Genomic DNA, 19,234 nt, shown 5'->3' on the forward strand with positions numbered 1-19,234 from the left:
CACTTGCTGCCCAGCTTTGTTTGAACTCTGGCTTGGTTTGACAGATGTTAAGCTGTTGGACTGCAGTAACAATCAGCTGACGGAGATTCCCGAGAGCCTGTCACAGATGCTTGCTCTGGAGCAGATTTATCTTAGAGACAACAAACTCCGCCTCCTCCCAAAGCTCCCTGCACCTGCCCTCAAGGTATTGACAGCAACATGGGTTTTCCAGAGTTAAGACCCATTTGTGGCTTGAGTAATGCTGATGGTATTAAAGCAATGACCAACTTGCTCAGTATTGTTTCTGAGACATGCTTCTGCATATCCAGCACCCTGGCAGTGCAGTTAGATAATGCAGTCCTACAAATTTTCCTTTTTGTCTTGTCTGTTTGTGTGTGTAGGAGTTATACGTTGGGAACAACCAAATTGAGCAGTTACAGACGGAGCAGCTGTCCTGCCTGGCAGCCATATCTCTGCTCGAGCTCTCGAACAACAAAATCAAAATAGTTCCTGAACAGATCACTTTACTGAGCACGCTAATCCGCCTTGACCTCACCAACAATGACATTACTAGGTAGGTCCTCAGTATCTTGACACCATGCTCACCCACAGTAGTAAACTGTTTATACCTACGAGTAGTCGGCATGTAATTAAACCATTCAGTGGGTAGCCAACTTAACCACTGCTCTACCCTACGGTGCTCACAGCAATTGCATCAGGATTCCAGTGTGATCAGTATGCATTTATATGTAGATGCACTCGTGCTTTATTTTGCATTTTCTGATTATTTTTAGTAAGTATTTTTAATGTTATGTTATTTCAGTGTCTACTGCTTCGAGAATAAATCTTAGGAGGCAGATTTTCATATTAATTACGTTTTGGCTCTTGTTAGCCTTCCAGTGTCGCTCAGCCTGCTGCCCAATCTGAAGGTGCTGTCTTTGGAGGGAAACCCTTTGCGAGGAATCAGGAGAGACCTCCTCTCGGTAGGTGACACACGAGGACACAAAGTATACATGGTAAAGCAGATTGGAGGAAGAGGAAGGAAATTTACAGGATTGTATACTGGATTTCTAATACACCCATAACATAGTTATTTTTTTTTATTTCTTATTGCATTTGCTTTATTATCTAAATCTTAACATGACACTGAAAAGAAATCTCAACAGACTGATCTCAACAGACATACAAAAGCAGAGTAATGCAACCCAAATCAATAAAAACAGAATGTAATGATTTGCGAATGCCATAATTTAATATTTTATTCACAATAGAACATAGAAAGCATATCAAATGTTTGAGCTGAGACATTTTACAATTTCATGAAAAATCTTAGCTCATTTTAAATCTGATGGCAGCAGCATGTCTCAAAAAAGTTGGGCCAACGACAACAAAAGGCTGGAAAAGCAACTTCCAAAATGTTCCCGCAGCTGGCAACAGGTCACTAACATGACTTGGTATAAAATGAGTATCTTAGAGAAGCAGAGTTGCTCAGAAGTGAAGGTAGGTTATGTTAGCTAACGAGTGAAGGACAACAGGAGCAGCTACGGTGTCTCTTATTTTTTTTTTCTCACATTAATATCAGCGTTCATTCTGAATAGTAAACCTCTGTATGAATCGAATCATCTGAAAACTTTTCAGCTGTTTTTGGATGGAAAAAATCTTTTTGATTTTATTTGGAGCCTTATTTGAACTTTTGGACAGAGGCCATTTTTATTTATTTGCAAATTGCATTCACTTTAATATGCATTGTTTATTTGATATTTATTGTGATGCTCACATTAATGTTAAAAATACATTTGATTAGTTTCAAACTTGTATTTTTATGGGTCATTATTTTAATTGTGGTAAGAGACAACAAGGTGATATTCACAGGTGGGCAGCCTTGAACAGGTGAGGTAAGATTGAAATAATCGTTTAGTAATTAACTAATCAAAAAAATAATTGACAGATAAGTCGACGATCAAAATAATCTATAGTTGCAGCTCTAGTTGGAACACTGACTTGTTTTGATGTTACTCTGGATCTTCTGGTTTCAAAGAATGCACAGGCCTGTGTGCAAAATTCTGACATCTACCGAAAATCCTCAGCATTCATTCATATTAACTGTTTAGCACCTTTTCTGTTATCTTTTCTTACAGAAAGGAACCAGTGAACTTCTGAAATATTTGAGAGGAAGAGTCAAAGGTAAAGCTTTTCTTTTCTTTTTTGAAGTAACTGGAAAATGTTTTAATTGAACCTGGAAGGACTCAAATGGAACCATCAGAGACCTGTAAAGAGCTTTTGACAGGCTCAGTGTGACTCTCATCAAAATCCTTTCTTTCAGTGATGGTTAGTTATTCTGAGTTTAAACTGACCCAAAATCCCATAATCATCTGAAACAGATCCTGAGTGACCGATTGTCATAAAGAGAGATTATGGTTTTGAAGCAAGAAAAATACTGAATCAAAAGCCTAAAAAGGCTGATGGAGTATTGCCATCACCCCACCATATGGGCAAGCAGCCAGCTTTCAACTTTGTGAATGTGATAACTCGATACGGATGTCACCTAGGATTTTCAAATTGATACTATAGATGCATCTACCAAAAATTTCAGACAAGTTTGAATCTCCACGGCCTTGACCTCAAGGTCAGAGGTCAAGTTTTCTGAAAATCTTGTGAACACAATAACTTGAGAAAGATGTCTCTACTACAACTCTTGGACGAGTTAGTTCTCATAATAATGCCAATCACAGAAAGTGACAGCATTCTTGGTGGTTTATATTTATTAAGATTTTAGCATTTCTTATTTCTGGTTCTTAGTCATTTGCTTTTGAAGTGATTTGGTGAGTAAAATCACTGAGGTTCGTATGCAACCCATTAAGAGCCACTGAGACCTGGTAGTTATGTGTTGTAGAGCTTGTGCTTCCAGGGGGTCCATGCCACCTAAAGATTCTGCCGCCAGGAGGCTGATGCGGAGCACTGGCAGCTGACAGTATTTTTATCTGTAACGCAGCCATGTTGGAGACAATGTGGAGCAGTAAATGTAGACCATTCTGACGTCTTTTGGCTCTGTCTTAGCATTGTACATTTTTAGGAGAGCGTTCATTAGATTAGATTAGATTAAACTTTATTAATCCCTTTTCAGGGAAATTAACATTCATTTAGTTATTTTCAAAATTTTAGAATAGAATGCCTTTATTGTCATTATACAGGATGTACAATGAGATTGGAGGGCCACTCCTGTTCAGTGCCATGTAACAGAAAATCAAACTCTCTAAAATGAAAATAAAAATATTATAAAAATATTATAATCTTGGGTTATGATATACCACGGTATGTATTTATATAATATGACAGGAAATATTGTATCAAGAGCAGTGAGACATTTGTTCAGTCTTGTTAGCATCCTGTAATAAAACCTATCACAAAGAACTGGTTCAAGCCAGACCCAACAGCACAAGATGAATGGCTGAAAACAGTGAGTGAAACACATGTTTTGGAGCAGTTTACACATAAATAAGAATTCATGAGGAACAGTCAAGAGAAGTGGAAGAAATGGGCCATGTTTGCTCGTGACAGGGTGAGGACTGAAATATGGATGTGTCTGGAACAAACGGTAGAGACGAGACTATCCACATTATTCATGGGTTTAATTTTTCTTTCACTTTTTTCTTTTGGGTATGTCTGAAATTGAAAGTAATAAATAATCAAATCAAAACCCAAATATATATGAGAGAGTGGTCAAAAACAGCATGTTTCCACCTTGTCACTACATTGTTGTTTTTATAGGAGAAGTGTACAGAGCCCTCTTTAGAAGATTCCTTTTTCTTTTGTCCTGCATGCTATACAATTTTAAATTTAATTTTAAAATCTACAAATTCATCTGTCTTTACATAATTTTCTGACTGTGCCACTGAACATATTGAATGTGTGTTTTTTGTAGAGGAGCCTGAAAGAGCAGATGGGGCAGATACAGCTATGACATTACCCAGCCAGGCCAGAGTCAGTGTCCATGACATTAAAGCTCTCAAGCTATTGGCATACAGGTTAGTGATACAAACTGGTTCCTGTAAACCCAGATATAATGTTAAAAACAAGATCAGGATAAGAGGCCCTTACAGAGGTCAGAAACGCTGCTAATTTTTAGGTTGACTTTTAAATTGGAGCAGGAGTCTGTCTATATATACACACACACACACGGCAAAGAACAAAGAGGCACCGTTACTGTGAGCTCAGGTGGAGTGAAAGAATTTTTTCTAGCATTTAAAAAAAAGCAGTGCTTGTATGCAGATGAACTTAACTTAGGCTGACGGCAGCCATCCTACCTTCTGTTGCAATGATACCTGCAGCAAGCAAGGGTGAATCTAAAGAGGGCCATGGGGTGTACTAGACCATATTTATTTCAAAGCTTTAGCTACATTATTATGCATATTTAATTGATAAAAATATAATATACACACACCCCCAAAAACATATACACATGAACACACACCAAATCCACCTCATCCAGAAGATACAATATTGTCTGAACTTGTTTGGCCTCCTACTAATGCAAGAAAGCATTTCAATAAGACAGGGTAAAAGCTATTTTATTTTATGCCTTAGTTTAGGTTGCATGTATATTTAAGAAAATGTTTTCTTCAAAAAATATGATTTTAATATGGCATGTAAATACAATGTTTTTTAATAGATATTGTATCCAGTTAAACTGTTAAAAGCATTGCAATTTCTAAAATGCAAACCAATAGCAGTTCATTTTAAAAGACCTGTGTTTTTTAATAAGGCAAAAGTATATTTTTATCCAATTACTTGATAAATCGATGGAATACTCCAAAGAATACTTGATAGCTAAAATAATCTGTAGCTGCAGCCATAATCCACACTACTACAAATGTACTACCACTGCTGTACAACATTAAATGGTGAAAGCTGAAGAAGGAAGAATGGTGCACAGAGTTCAGGGAGGAGTTGAGACAGGCTCTGAGTCATTGAGAAGAGTTACCAGATGTTCGTGAAACAGCTGTAGTGAGGGAAACTGCCAAGAAGTTGTTTGCTGTATCATCTGGACAGCGGAAAGAGGACAGGGAGACTTGGTGGTGGAATGAGGAAGTGCAGGGAAGTATTCAAAAGAAGAAGTTAGCAAAGAAAAAGTGGGATAGTCAGGGAGATGATGAAAGTAGACAGGACTACTGGGAGGCTAGGCATACAGCAAAGAGAAAGGTGACAAAGGAAAAGGCTTACAGTAAGTTGTATGTGAGGCTGAACACTAAAGGAGAAAAGGACTTGTTTTGATTGGCTAGACAGAGAGATGGAGATGGAAAGGATGTGCAGCAGGTCAGGGTGATTAAGGACAGAGATGGAGATGTGATAACAAGTGAAAAAAGTGTTGAGAAGATGGAATACTTTGAGGTACTGATGAATGAAGAAAATGAGAGAGCGCATGATATATGGAGGAAAGTTAGTGAATCAAGAAGTGCAGAAGATTATTAAAGAAGAAGTGAGAGCAGAAATAAGTGGAAAAGCTGTTGGTCCAGATGACATACATGTGCAGGCAAGGAAATGTTTAGGAAAGAGGACAGTGGACTTTTCAACCATATTAACACAATGTTGGAGAGCAAGAGGATGCCTGAGGAATGGAGAAGAGGTGTACTGGTATCAGTTTCCAAGAACAAGGCTGGTGTGCAGAGTTGTAGTAACTACAGAGGGACAAAGCTGATGAGCCTCACCTTGAAGATATGGGAAAGAGTTGTAGAAACTAAGCTAAGGAGAGAAGTGGCGGTCAGTGAGCAGCAGGATGGCTTCATGCTGAGAAAGAGCACTGCAGATGTGACATTTGCTTTGAGAGTGTAGAGTATAGAGAAGGTCAGAAGGAGCTTCACCGTGTCTGTGGATCTCAAGAAAGCAGATGATAGGGTGCCAAGAGAGGAACTGTGATCCTGCATGAGGAAGTCAGGAGTGGCAGAGACATATGTGAGGGTGGTGCTGGACATGTATGAGAACAGAGAGACAGTGGTGAGGTAGGGGTGTACGATATATATCCACGATGATATCTTAATTGCTGTGTTAACAATGCGCGAGCTGACGTTATCGAGTATGCTACTGACTTGGAAAAAACAACAATGAAAACTCCTCGACTCCATGCGTTCACTACTTCATGCTTTAGTATAGGCTGCTGCACATGCACATTTAGAGTGCCCATACTGTGCGCTAGCATAGCTGCCTAAACAACACACCTAAAGCTGGAAATGAGTGAACACACTGCACCAGGGGAAGAAATTCAGACATCGCCAGCCTCACAGTCTACAGCCATCATCTTCACTCTGAGCAAGACTTTCTGGATTCGATTCCTGGTCTGGGCCATTCTGTGTGGAGTTTGCATGTTCTCCCCGTGCTTGTGTGGGTTTCTTCCGGGTACTCCGGTTTCCTCCCACAGCCCAGAGACATGCATGTTAGGTTAATCGATCACCCTACTGCCCATAGGTGTGAATGTGTGCATGAGTGTGTGTTGGACATGCGATGGACTTGTTACCCGTCCATGGTGTACTTCACCTTCGCCCGATAACGCTGGGATTGGCTCCACCACCCCCTCTAGTGGGATAAAGCGGAGGATGGATGGATGGATGGATGGATGGATGGATGGATGGATGGATGGATGGATGGATGGATGGATGGATGGATGTTAATATCCTTTAAGTCTTAAAAGTCTTATATTTTACTAGCTCACACTTAAGACTTTTACAAACGCATTTTTACATAATGCAAAAATATAATTTATTGTTATCGACAAAATTACAGAAAATATCGAGATATCATTTTTTTCAATATCACACAACCCTATGGTGAGGTGTGCAATAGGAGTGACAGATGGGTTCAAGCTAGGGGTGGGATCACATCAGGGGTGGGATGTGATCTGTAGTGAGAGTAGGGAGCAGGTGGAAGAGAACCTGGAAAGGTGGAGGTATGCCAGGGCTGTAGCCAGCGGTTGATTGCACTGCACCAGCTTGAGAATTTCACCGGCTTGCTATCGGAACTCTTCGTGTTTACCGCAATTGGCAAGTGGGAGTGGTTCCTAGCACTAGCCCATGGTCATCTGATACCATCGGGGGACCCTCCCACCCCTGGTCGTCGGATACGGCCAATACCACCGGGCTTTGAATCTTTACAAGTTAAATCCCTGTGTGCTCTGCAGATTAGAGGTGTAAAAGTCAAATCGAGGCAAGACAGAATACATGTGTATAAATGTGAGGGAGACAGATGCAAAAGGAAGAAAGGTAGCGAAGGTAGATGAGTTTAAATACCTGGTGTCAACCATCTAAAGAGGAAGTGCTGCAGGGTGGAGATGAGTCTCAGGTGTGATTTGTGACAGAAGGAGAGCCGCAAGAATGAAAGCAGAGATGGTGGTGAGACCTGCTATGATGTATAGTTTGGAGACGGTGGCACTGACAAAAAGACAGAAGGCTGAGCTGGAGGTGGCAGAGTTGAAAATGCTAAGAAATTTAATTGGCAGTAACCAGGATGGACAGGATTAGAAGTGAGTACATCAGAGGGACAGCTTAGGTTCAGAAGTTTGGAGAGAGTCAGAGAGGAAAGGCTGAGATGGTTTGGACATGCACAGAGGGCAAAAGGTTTTGAATATGGAGCTGCCAGGTAGTGTAAAGAGGAAGAGGACAGAGAGAATTCATGGATGTAGCAAAGGTGGACATGCAGAGGGTTGTGTGACAGAAGAGGATGCCAGGGATATGTGAGATGGAGGCAAACCCCTAAAGAGAGCAGCCAAACAAAGAGGAAGAAGAATCGCAAGGTTAAAGATTTTGTGCAGCATTAATTTTGTCTTATTTGCAACAATATTGCATTTTTACTGTTATATTTCTTGTTTTTTATAGCTCTTTATCACCATTTTATCATCATTGTTTGATAATATCTCTCATTGGAGTAGACTGTACTCATGGGTATAATTTTCTGTAGAAGAATCACATGATGTGTAAAACACCTTTTTACGCAAGTGTGCTCAGTCCGAAGCAGAAGGCCCGGCTTAACAGAGAAAGATTGTCACAATCGTGATATAAATCTCCATTTGGAGTTTTGGGTTTTGTCCAGCCAGCTAACACGAAGAAAACCTGACTCACTTTCACTTTGATTTAAGAGCTTCCAAAACAGTTTTTGTTTTATGCTTCTTTCACCTGACAGCTTGTGTTTCCTGGCTTATCAGAACTGTGAAAATGATGAGAAAACAATACCTGTGAATGGCTGTAGCTGAGTTATAGCACAAAGTGGATTTTCATGATCACAGTTTGATTCATTGCTTAGATTCAAGTGTTGCTTTATGTTTTATAGGGTAATTATTGGTTATTACAATTTATTCACTTCAAATAACTCCAGTGTAAATGTGTTTGTGGTCAGTGACAAGCAAGCAGGTTGTATTCCAGAGGAGCTGTTTGATGCTGCAGCTGATCAGAGCATTACCACTGTGAACTTCAGCAAGAACCAGCTGACCGCTGTTCCTCCCAGGTACACATACGTTCCCTCCCTCTTTCTCTCACACATGTACAGTGCCCTCTATAACTGTCGGAACAAAGGCACAATTTTTGTAGTTTTGCCTCTGTACACCACCACAGCGGAACGTAAATCAAACATTCAATATTTGAATTTCACCTTTAACCTCCTGACACCCGAGCTCCTGTTTGCAATGCATTTTCAATTTCAATTTCTCCTAGATATCTGTGATTAGATGGACCTGATATGTATATATACTAAGCTTCCACTTTGAACAGGAAGTCGTATTTTGTTACATGGTTGCTACATACTTTTGTGAGAAAAAAATATGTCCTCAGATGTGGACACTGGGATTATTTTATAGCATAACACAACAAAAACAACATGACTTAACAAAGTATAAAATTCTATTGAGCACAATGAAGTATAAGGTGCAGCAAGACCAAAATGTAATGTCCCCATATGTGAACGCAGGGTCTCAGGAGGTTAATTCATTTCTCCCATTGTGTGGCATATAGTATAATGTATATAAAAGCAGAATAGAATAAGATAAATAAAACATAAATAAATAAGATGTAATGAACACTTTGTAAATATGTTTAAGTTATATTTACACAACTAAGAAATTTTATTTAAATCTAAGGAAAATGTCACAATTATAAATACACTTATCGGGAATAAGCCAAATTCTGCAAAAGTTATTAGATAGCACTTCACAGTGCAAACAAATAATGACCCAAAGCATACTGCAAAAGCAACCCAAAAGTTTCTCAAGGTCAAGAAATGGGATATTCTTGAATGGCCAAGTCAGTCACTTGATCTCAGCCTAACAAAGCACCTTTGCAGTTATTAAATACTTAAAACTGAACATTAGTAGCAAAGTTTTTTCATCCAACTATTAAAGACTTTATATATTTAAATTTGTTAGTTTGTCCCAATACTTTTGAACCTCTGAAAATGGGGAACTGTGTAAAAGAAATGGCTGTAATTCTTAAACAGTTAATGCTACACTTTAACAAATCCCCCTTGAATTAAAGCCTGATGTCTGTACTTCAGTCACACGTTGATTGATTTGCAATCCACTGTGGTGGTATACAGAGGCAAAACTACAAAAATTGTCTTTGTTCCAATAATTATGTACACACATAGCATGGCCACTGTGTGGCAGGCAGTAAACCCTAACAAAAGCCCATTTTAATACAGATGATTGCAGACTAATCACACTGTGCTATCTGCAGACTGGTGGAGTTCCATGCCTCATTGTCGGAAATCAATCTGGGGTTCAACAGACTGACCTGCTGTTCACCTGACATCTGCAAGTTACTCCAGCTTGCATACATCGATCTCAGGTACACTCAGAAATGGATTACACTTTAGGAAGATTCTATTTATTAAATAATATGCATACTTTTGGGGTTGAATCTGATTTTCCTAGAGCATTATTACTTTTGAACCCCTGTGGTTTGGACCTGTTTTAAAGGGACCACATTGTTTTTCTATGTAGATGTAAAGCTACTTCAATTAAATATCTAACAATATAGCTAATAGTCCTGACTATGTGAAACAGAGAACCTGTAGATTTTCACATTTTTAAAAAACAAAAAAAGAAAAACATACCAAAATAATCACAACAGAATCCAGCCTTTTTAAGCTTCTATTCAGACCTGCTCTTTGCAGTCTAAATATCTCATAAAATATGTCGCTGTGCAAAAGTCTTAAACCACCCCTCATTTCTTTGTATTTTGCTTCCAAGTAGCCAGAACAGTAGTTCTCCAGGCTCTTTGAATGTCGTTTAAAGTTCTTTTCCTTTCTTGGCTGCTTTTTTGCTCATTTTCAGTCCAGCTGTTTAAGTCACTTAACTCTGATCGTAGGAATTTAGCATTTAAAAAAGGCACCTATGCAAAAGACAAGACAATTTTACAGGCCGTCTCAGTTGGGGCTGCCTTATTGTGGAGGCCAGGTCATTTGGTGCAACACTCCATCACCCTCTTTCTTGAGCAAATAGGCCTTACATAGCCTGGAGGTGTATTGAGGGTCATTGTTCTGTTAAAAAAAACAAATGATGGTCCCACTAAGCGTAAACCAGATGAGATGGCATGTCACTGCAGAATGCTGTGGTAGCGTTGCTGGTTAAGTGTGCCTTGGAGTTTAAATAAATCACCAGCAATACTTCACCATCACACTTCCTCCTACATACTTCATGATGGGAACTACACATGTAGGAACCATCCATTCACCTTGTCTGCGTCTTACAAAGACATGATGGCGTTTGGAACCAAAAATGTCAAATTTGGACTCATCAGACCAAAGGACAGATTTCCATTTGTCTGATGGCCATTCCTTGTGTTCCTTGGCCCAAGAGAGTTTCTTCTTCTTGTTGTTTTTCCTTAGAAGTGGCTTCTTTGCACCAATTCGACCATAAAGTCCAGATTCAAACAGTCGTCTCTGAACAGTTGATGTTGAGATGTGTGTGCTACTCTGTGAAGCATTTAGGTGGGCTCTTATCTGGGGTGCTGTTAACCTGCAGTTTTTTGAGGCTGGTAACTCTGATGAACGTATCCTGTGCTGCAGAGTTAACTCTGGGTCTTCCTTTCCTGGGGTGGTCCTGATGAGAGCCAGTTTCATCATAATGTTGATGAAACTGGTCTTTGTGACTGCACTTGAGGACACTTTTTCTCGCATTAATATTAGTGTTCATTCTGAATAGTAAACCTCTGCATGAACTGAATCATCTGTAAACATTTCAGCTGATTTGGGTGGAAAAAACTATTTAATTTAAGTTGAAGTCTTATTTGAACTTTTGAACAGAGGCCATTTTTATTTTTATTCATTTCATTTAAAAATAAAAATTGCATTCACTTTGATATGCTGTAAACGGCACCTCAGTCTGCAGTTGGTTCTTAGTTAGAGGCAGCGAGTTAGTGTAGGTATCCTTTTATCCCTTCAGTTTGCTACCCGTATGTTGGATTTTTTTTACTGGTGGATGCGAGGGTTGTTTCCCTCCACCTTCGGACCAGGGAACAGGTCCTCACTGTCATTTGCGCTTATGCGCTGAACAACAGTTCAGAGTACCCAGCCTTCTGGGCAGGGTGCTCGAGGGTGCTCCATATGGTGACTCCAGGCGACGACATTGGGAACCGGAGGGGCATGATTGGGAAGAACAGCATGCCTGAGCTGAACCCGAGTGATCTATGTTATTGAACTTCTGTGCAAAACCACAGTTTGCCCATAATGAACACCATGTTCGAACATAAGGAGGTCCATAAGTGCACATGCCACCATGACACCCTAGGTCACAGGTCAATGATCGATTTTGTAATCATATCATCAGATCTGCAGTCATATGTTCTGGACACTTGGGCGAAGAGACAAGTTGAGCTGTCAACTGCTCACCACCTGGTGGTGAGTGGGATCAGGTGTCAGGGAAGAATGCTGGACAGACCTTGCACACCTAAACAAACAGGAATAAACAATATCTTCAACTCCCATATCTGGCAAAACTTCAACAGTATGCCGAAGGAAGCTTAGGACATAGCTCAGTCTGAACAGATTATGTTCCATACCTCCATTGTTGAGGTTGCCCCACGGTGCTGTGGCAGCTAGGTTATTGGTTCCTCTTGTGGTGGTAATACCCAAACCAAATGGTGAATGCTGTAGACAAAGGGAGCCATCAAGCTGAAGAAGGAGTCCTATCAGGCTTGGTTAGCCTGTGGGACTCCTGAGGCAGCTGACAGGTACCAGCAGGTGAAGTCGAACACGGCTCAGGCAGTGGCTGAAAAGCAAAAGCTCAGGTGTGTGAGGAGTTCAGTGAGGCCATAGAAAAAGACTTTTGGACTGATTCGAAGTGATTCTGGCAAATTGTCAAGTAACTCAGGAGGGGAAAGCTGTGCTCTACTCACACTGTGTACTGTTGACTTCAACTAAGGGTATAGGTGGGTGGTGTAAGGAGTACACTGAGGAGCTCCTTAATCCCAGTGACACGTCTTGTGTAAAGGAAGCAGAGTTTGGCGACGAGGGGGATGACTCACCCATCACTGAGGGTGAGGTCACTGAGGTAGTTAAACAACTCCTTGGGGGTGGATGAGTTTCGCCGTGTTTCTGAAGGCTCTGGATGTTGTAGGGCTGTCTTGGTTGATACACATCTGCAATGTTGTGTGGAGATCTGTGGCGGTCCCTTTGGATTAGCAGACAGGGATTGTGGTTCCCATCTTCAAGAAGGGGGACCACAGGGTGTCCTCCAGCTATCGTGAGATCACATTCCTCAGCTGAGGCCATGATTCTCAGCTGGAAAATGTAGAGTGCCCACACTGGGACAAGGACGAGTTTCTTCCCCAAGTGGAGGAGTTTAAGTATCTCAGAGTTATATTCATCAATTCAATTCAATTTTATTTATATAGCGCCAAATCACAACAAACTGTCGCCTCAAGGCGCTTTGTATTGTGGGTAAAGACCCTACAGTGAGCGCCTTGAGGCAACTGATCTTGTGATTTGGCAATATGTAAATAACATTGAATTGAATTGTGTGAGGGAAGCGGGAGATTGACAGACGGATTGGGGCTGAGGCTGCAGTGATGCAGACGTTGCTCCACTCTGTTGTAGTAAAGCTTAGTGTATAAGCAGAGCTGTCGATTTTCAGAAATGTATATCTTGAAAGGTATTTTATATATGAAGCTAAAATTTCACAGCAATCATTATATATGTTCAAACTTTTTAACATAGAACTTTTATGCAAATTGGAGAAGGCCAAGCAGAAGGCCCATGTTGATTTGAGATGGAATGACCCATTTCTGAACAGGGATAGGAGTTACGATTTTATGCTGTGCTTTTTTGTTTTAGGAATAATCATCTGAGTGATCTACCATCTGAACTGAAGAACTTAACTAAACTACGCACTCTTGTTCTCATTTACAACAGGTAACTCAACTTGACATTAAATCCTCATCATCTTGCTGCCATCTTTTTCCCCATACCACACATTAGCTAGTTCTTCCATACCAAACTTGCTCATCTATGCCTATATGGTCCTTGCTTTGTGCAGTAGTGCACAGTCATGCTGTAACAGGGCCATCCCCAAACTGTTCTCACAGAGTTGGGAGCATGAAATTGTCCAAAATATTGTGGTATGCTGACACATTAAGAGTTCCTTTCACTGGAACTAAGGGGCCGAGCCCAACTCCTGAAAAATAACCCCACACTATAATCCTCCCTCCACCAATTTTACAGTGCACTCAGACAAGAACCGTTCTCCTGGCAGCCGCCAAACCCAGACTCCTCCATTGGATTACCCGAAAGAAAAGCATGATTCGTCACTCCAGAGAACACGTCTCCACTGCTTTACAGTCCAGTGGCAGTGTGCTTTACACCACTGCATCTGACACTTGGCATTGCACTTGGTGATGTAAGGCTTGGATGCAGCTGCTCAGCCATGGAAACCCATTCCATAAAGCTCTCTACTCACTGTACTTAATAATCTGATGTTAGGAGGTCTGTAGTGACTGATTCTGCAGAAAGTTGGCAACGTGTGTGCACTATGCGCCTCAGCATCCACTGACCCTGCTCTGTCATTGTACATGGCCTAACACTACATGGTTTAAGTTTCTGTCATTTCCAATAGCTTCCACTATGTTGTAATACTACTAACAGTTGATTGTGGAATATTTAGCATTGAGGAAATTTCATGACTAGTCTTGTTGCACAGGTGTCACATCCTATCACGGTACCACACTGGAATTCACTGAGCTCCTGAGAGCGACCCATTCTTTCACAAGTGTTTGTATAAGCAGTCTGCTTTTATATACCTGTGGCCATGGAAGTAATTGGAACACTTGAATTCAATGATTTAGATGGGTGAGCAAATACTTTTGGCAGTATAGTGTAGAGGAAACTCACATCAGCTATCAGTCACTATATATTGTTGTCACTCTGCAAGAAAATTTATATCAAGAGTTCTTGAAGCGTCCACCCCCCCCTCCCCCTCACTTTGTGGGTCATGAGGTGTAGAAGTAAGAACTGTAGGAAGTAGAATGAGTACAGTGATTCAGCAAGTTGGACTGTTTCACTTATGTTTGTTTACTCAGTTTGTTTGTGCTGCTCACAGGTTCAAGTCCTTCCCTGAAGTCCTCTATGAGATCCTATCCCTGGAGACTATACTGCTCGGTAATAACCAGGTGTCTGGGGTGGACCCTAGTCGTCTGATGAAATTGGCTCATCTGTCAACACTAGATCTGTCAAACAATGATCTGCTAAACATCCCTCCTGAACTGGGCCTGTGTACCAGCCTCAGGTAAGAAGCTGACCAACCAAACAAAATTCTGTACACTGTCCCCCAAATAAGTGTTTATGTCTGACCTCTGTAAGTACAGCCCACCACCAGCTGCTGGCTGCAGTGTTCATGTGAAACTGACCTCTTACCATAGCAGTATAGTTGTGATTTTTTTTTTGTCCTCCTGCGCAAAATAAAGTGGGAGGATATTGTCGTCATACCGTATGTCCATTTTTCCATCTGTACGGGTCTGTGAGGTTTTACCTTTCTGATCTGTACACACCAAAACCACAAGGAGTTGAGCCATGAGATTTGGCATGTGTGTTCTTTACCCTTCAACGATGCGCAACATGATATTCATATTCCTGGATGTTTAAGTGCCCTTTTTTATTTGGCTAATTTCAGGCTGCTAATGCTATGATAATATATGCTAATGATATGCAGCCTCATTCTCATGCCAGATTGGCTTAGCCTAATCATGTCATCATATTGTGCTGTGTGACTGACACATACCTACTTGACCATTATTGACTGAAATAGAGAAAGTGAGGATTCCTCATATCTAGCAACTGACCTAGGTCATTGAACAGCTGGCAGTAGCTAGATAGTGAGAAACTGGGGAATCCCAAATTTCTAGGTAAAGAGCCAACCTGTTTATAGTAACATCAGTTCTAGGCTGCAGCCTTATTGATTAGCCTGTGCTGCCAACTTCTGATTGGCTGGGCATTGTCTAACATATTGGTCAGGAATGACTCAAGGCCATAAATAGTACAGACTATGACTCATGATTGAGCAATATTAAAGACATACCTACTGTTGAGCAGTATTGCACAAATATAAAAAAAAACATGGTTGCATTATGTTTTGTACATGGTTGCCTTATTGATTATAGTGATGTTATACACAATGCATTGCGCTCAGCAGATTATGTAATATGGTGCATTATGTAGTAATATTCCTGTACACACGAGTATAATATGATGTGAATACCTTGTAAGGATGCATTATGTCTGCCTTATTGTGACAGATTACAGTGATCCCTATATTTTAATTCTTTTTAAACCCTTCCCACTTAATTATAAACCTTTCCCACTCTCTTTCTACAACTTGAATGATGAAGATGATGAATTACGTAGCTGTGCAGTACTGATGGCGATGGAGGTGGTGCAGTATCTTCGCCCTCGGTCGTAACTTCTATTTCCGCTAAAGGCGTAGGCGTAATTTATCTTATGTGTGATGAACATGGTTTTGGGGTGCTATATGAATACCTGCCTATATACCCGCGAATCAGAATTACAAAGATTTTTTTTTAAAAACCTGTGATACAGGGAAGCTGCAATAAGTAAACTGTGATATAGCGAGGGATGACTGTATGTAAATAGAAAAACATTATGTAGTATGCACCCTTGTACAGCAGTGCGGTATGTACTGTCTTTTATTTGTTTTAATTTCCATCCATCCATTTTCTTCCGCTTGTCCGGGGCCAGATCACGGGGGCAGCAGCCGAGAAACCCAGACCTCCCTCTCCCCGGCCCCTCTTCCAGTTTATCCGGGAACACCAAAGCGTTCCCAGGCCAGCCAAGAGAGATAATCTTTCCAGTGTGTGCTGGGTCTGCCTCAGGGCCTCCTCATGGTTTAACATGTCCAAAGCACCTCACCCAAGAGGTGCCCAGGAGTTATCCTAGTCAGATTCTCAAACCCCTTCAACTGGCTCCTTTCAGTGTGGTGGAGTAGCAGCTCTACTCTGAGCCTGCCTTGGATGGCTGCACTCTCCCTATCTCTAAGGGAGAGGACAGCCACCCTTCGGAGGAAGTTCATTTCCGCCGCTTGTATCCGCGATCTCGTTCTTTCAGTCACTACCCAAAGCTCGTGACCATAGGTGAGGGTGGGGAGGTAGATCGAGCAGTAAGTCAACAGCTTCACTGATTTGTTTACCATGGACATTTTTGTCTGTTCTAGGATGTGGTTACCAAAAAGTATTTGTAGAAATGTTAGAGATAATCACAGAATATCAGTCTCTTACAGCAAGTTTAAAATTGTTTTGATTTGATAAGTATTGTTAATATTTAAAGTGTTATATCTTTACTAACCCAGGGGTGACTAAAAATATTTGGATAAAAGTTTAGGGCAAGGCCTCCAAATTCGGGCACAAATGTTTTGCAGAAGGTAATAATGTATATATTGATATGTGTATTGATATATATTTTATGTATATAGTGTTTTTTCTATTCTATTTTATTTCATTTTTTTATTCATCCTTCTTCTCTGCACTGATTTTATCTTATTAGATGTCTGTCAAAGAGTTTTCTAATATGAAATGGGGCTGTAATATTATCCTGACTTCTACATTTATTTCGTATTTTCATTCATCATGGGAGGATATCCCAATCGTCGCTGGGTCTTTTTTTTATTTTTGAAAACAGGAATGTCTGTTTTTTTGTTTTTGTTTGGAATTCTGGTAAAGGATTTTTTATTTTTTTTTATTTTAAAGAACTGTAAAATCTAAGTGATAATCTGTTTCACAAGATGAGTTGAATTCGGTGTTGTCCCTCAGGTGTCTTGGTCTGGAGGGGAATCCTTTCCGCACACCCAGAGCAGCTATTGTGGCCAAAGGAACAGATGCATTGATGGAGTATCTGCGCAGCCGCATACCAACATGACTTCTGACCTTTTCTGAGAGAGAGAGCTCTCCACCACCACAATCAAGACATTCCATACAAATAATTTTACACATTTACTAAAAGTCATGCAGACTAACAGTCTGCTTTCCAAAGATGTTAAAGAATATTGAAATAATTTCAGTCTGAACTGCAGTGATCTGGTTGGATTGTTGGTCATTCTGCAGGTGCTGCTGAAAAGTTTACTTCTCCAAATAAAGTTGTTGCTTATAAATGTGACTGGTGTGAATTTCATATTATATGAACTACAGCTCATAGTCCAATGAAAGTATAACACCTAAAAAAAAAATGCTTGTTTACTCTCAGAGCTCTATTACATTGCATATAACTAATACAATTCCTATGCACACTACAGTCCATTTGAAATGTTTTAGTTATACTCCATGTTTTGCAATCATGCTAAAAATCAATTCTTTCCCATCATTAATCTACAGGCACCTAATGGAAAACATTTTTTGAGTGTTTTTGTAAAGTAGGATGATATTGTCGTTTTCAAAAACACAATAAAAATGTGTATGCAGATTTGGCAAGTTTTTCATGGGCGCAACTCTCATACTCAACTCTGCTGCTCAACCCATAAATATATTTTCCTTACAAATGTGGGACAATTTAAGGAGAAATAAACAGACTTTCCAACAGTACAAGTTTTATTGCCAAGGAGCATTGTTAAAGACATAATTGACCAAATACAAATTTCCTTTTTGTGCTAAGTTTACATGGATGTTAAAATCACCTACAATTATTTTATCTGAACTGAGGACTAAATCAGATTTTTTTTTTTTTTTTAAGTGAGAAATCAGAAACTATAAGGGTCCAGATGGGTGTTAGTTTTTTGGCTTTTCCAATTCGGGTGTAGGACTCAGGCTTTCAAATTAATTCAAACTGGGTTCTTGGTTGATTAATAAGCTGAAGTGGAAGATTGCTGCCACTACTCCTCGGCCTGTGCTTGGAGGACTCTGTGTCGGGGTGTTAATTCATTTAAACTATTCATCCTGTTGGAACCAGGTCCCTCTAAGACAGAAAAAATCAATAATTTGATAAATTTTTTAAATCGTTTACTAACGGTCATAGAAGACAGTCACATTTAACTATTTTGCTCTTTGGTGCAATTCAATTTAGTTTTATTTATATCGCACCAAATCACAACAATCGCCTCAAGGTACTTTATATTGAAAGATAAAGATCCTATAGACAAAACTCAACAATCAAAATGACCCCCTATGAGTAAGCACTTGCCAACAGTGGGAAGGAAAAACTCCCCTTTAACAGGAAGGAACCTCCAACAGAACCAGGCTCAGGGAGGGGCAGTCATCTGCCACAATAGTTTGGAGTGAGGCAAAAGACATGTTGTGGAAGAGAACCACAGATTTATAACTAATGATTAAATGCAGAGTGGGGTATAAACACAGAGTAAAAGGAGATGAGTGAAGAAGACACCCCACCCCCCAGCAGCCTAGGCCTATTGGAGCATAACTAAGGGTTTCAGGGTCACCTGATCCAGCCCTAATTATAAGCTTGATCAAAAAGGAAAGTTTTAAGCCTAATCTTAAAAATAGAGAGGGTGTCTGTCTCCCAAATCCAAACTGGGAGTTGGCTCCACAGAAGAGGGGCCTGAAAGCTGAAGACTCTGCCTCCTACTTTTAAATACCCTAGGAGCTACAAGTAAGCCAGCAGTCTGAGAGTGAAGCGCTCTGTTGGGGTGATACGGTACTATGAGGTCTTTAAGATAAGATGGGGCCTGATTATTCAAGACCTTGTATGTATGAAGGATTTTGTGCAAGGTGTGCAAGCACCTTGAAGTATGGTGGTGCAGTGGTTAGCACTGTTGCCTCACAGCTAGAAG

General features: G+C 40.4%; 1 protein-coding gene across 1 annotated transcript in view; it reads left to right on the forward strand.

Moving 5' to 3' along the window:
• lrrc40 (leucine rich repeat containing 40) overlaps nt 1-17,605 on the forward strand; it is a 30,204-nt gene extending 12,599 nt beyond the window's left edge. Inside the window, exons 6-15 of the mRNA XM_030727452.1 lie at nt 45-184; nt 381-553; nt 872-962; nt 2,118-2,163; nt 3,902-4,004; nt 8,359-8,466; nt 9,690-9,800; nt 13,288-13,365; nt 14,549-14,734; nt 17,268-17,605. Of these exons, the coding sequence (XP_030583312.1) occupies nt 45-184; nt 381-553; nt 872-962; nt 2,118-2,163; nt 3,902-4,004; nt 8,359-8,466; nt 9,690-9,800; nt 13,288-13,365; nt 14,549-14,734; nt 17,268-17,373 (1,142 nt within the window). The 3' untranslated portion in view covers nt 17,374-17,605. The remainder of the gene's footprint in view (nt 1-44; nt 185-380; nt 554-871; nt 963-2,117; nt 2,164-3,901; nt 4,005-8,358; nt 8,467-9,689; nt 9,801-13,287; nt 13,366-14,548; nt 14,735-17,267) is intronic.
• Nucleotides 17,606-19,234: the final 1,629 nt, after the last annotated feature.

This window comes from Archocentrus centrarchus, chromosome 4 (genome assembly GCF_007364275.1).
Source record: "Archocentrus centrarchus isolate MPI-CPG fArcCen1 chromosome 4, fArcCen1, whole genome shotgun sequence".
Classification (NCBI taxonomy): domain Eukaryota; kingdom Metazoa; phylum Chordata; class Actinopteri; order Cichliformes; family Cichlidae; genus Archocentrus; species Archocentrus centrarchus.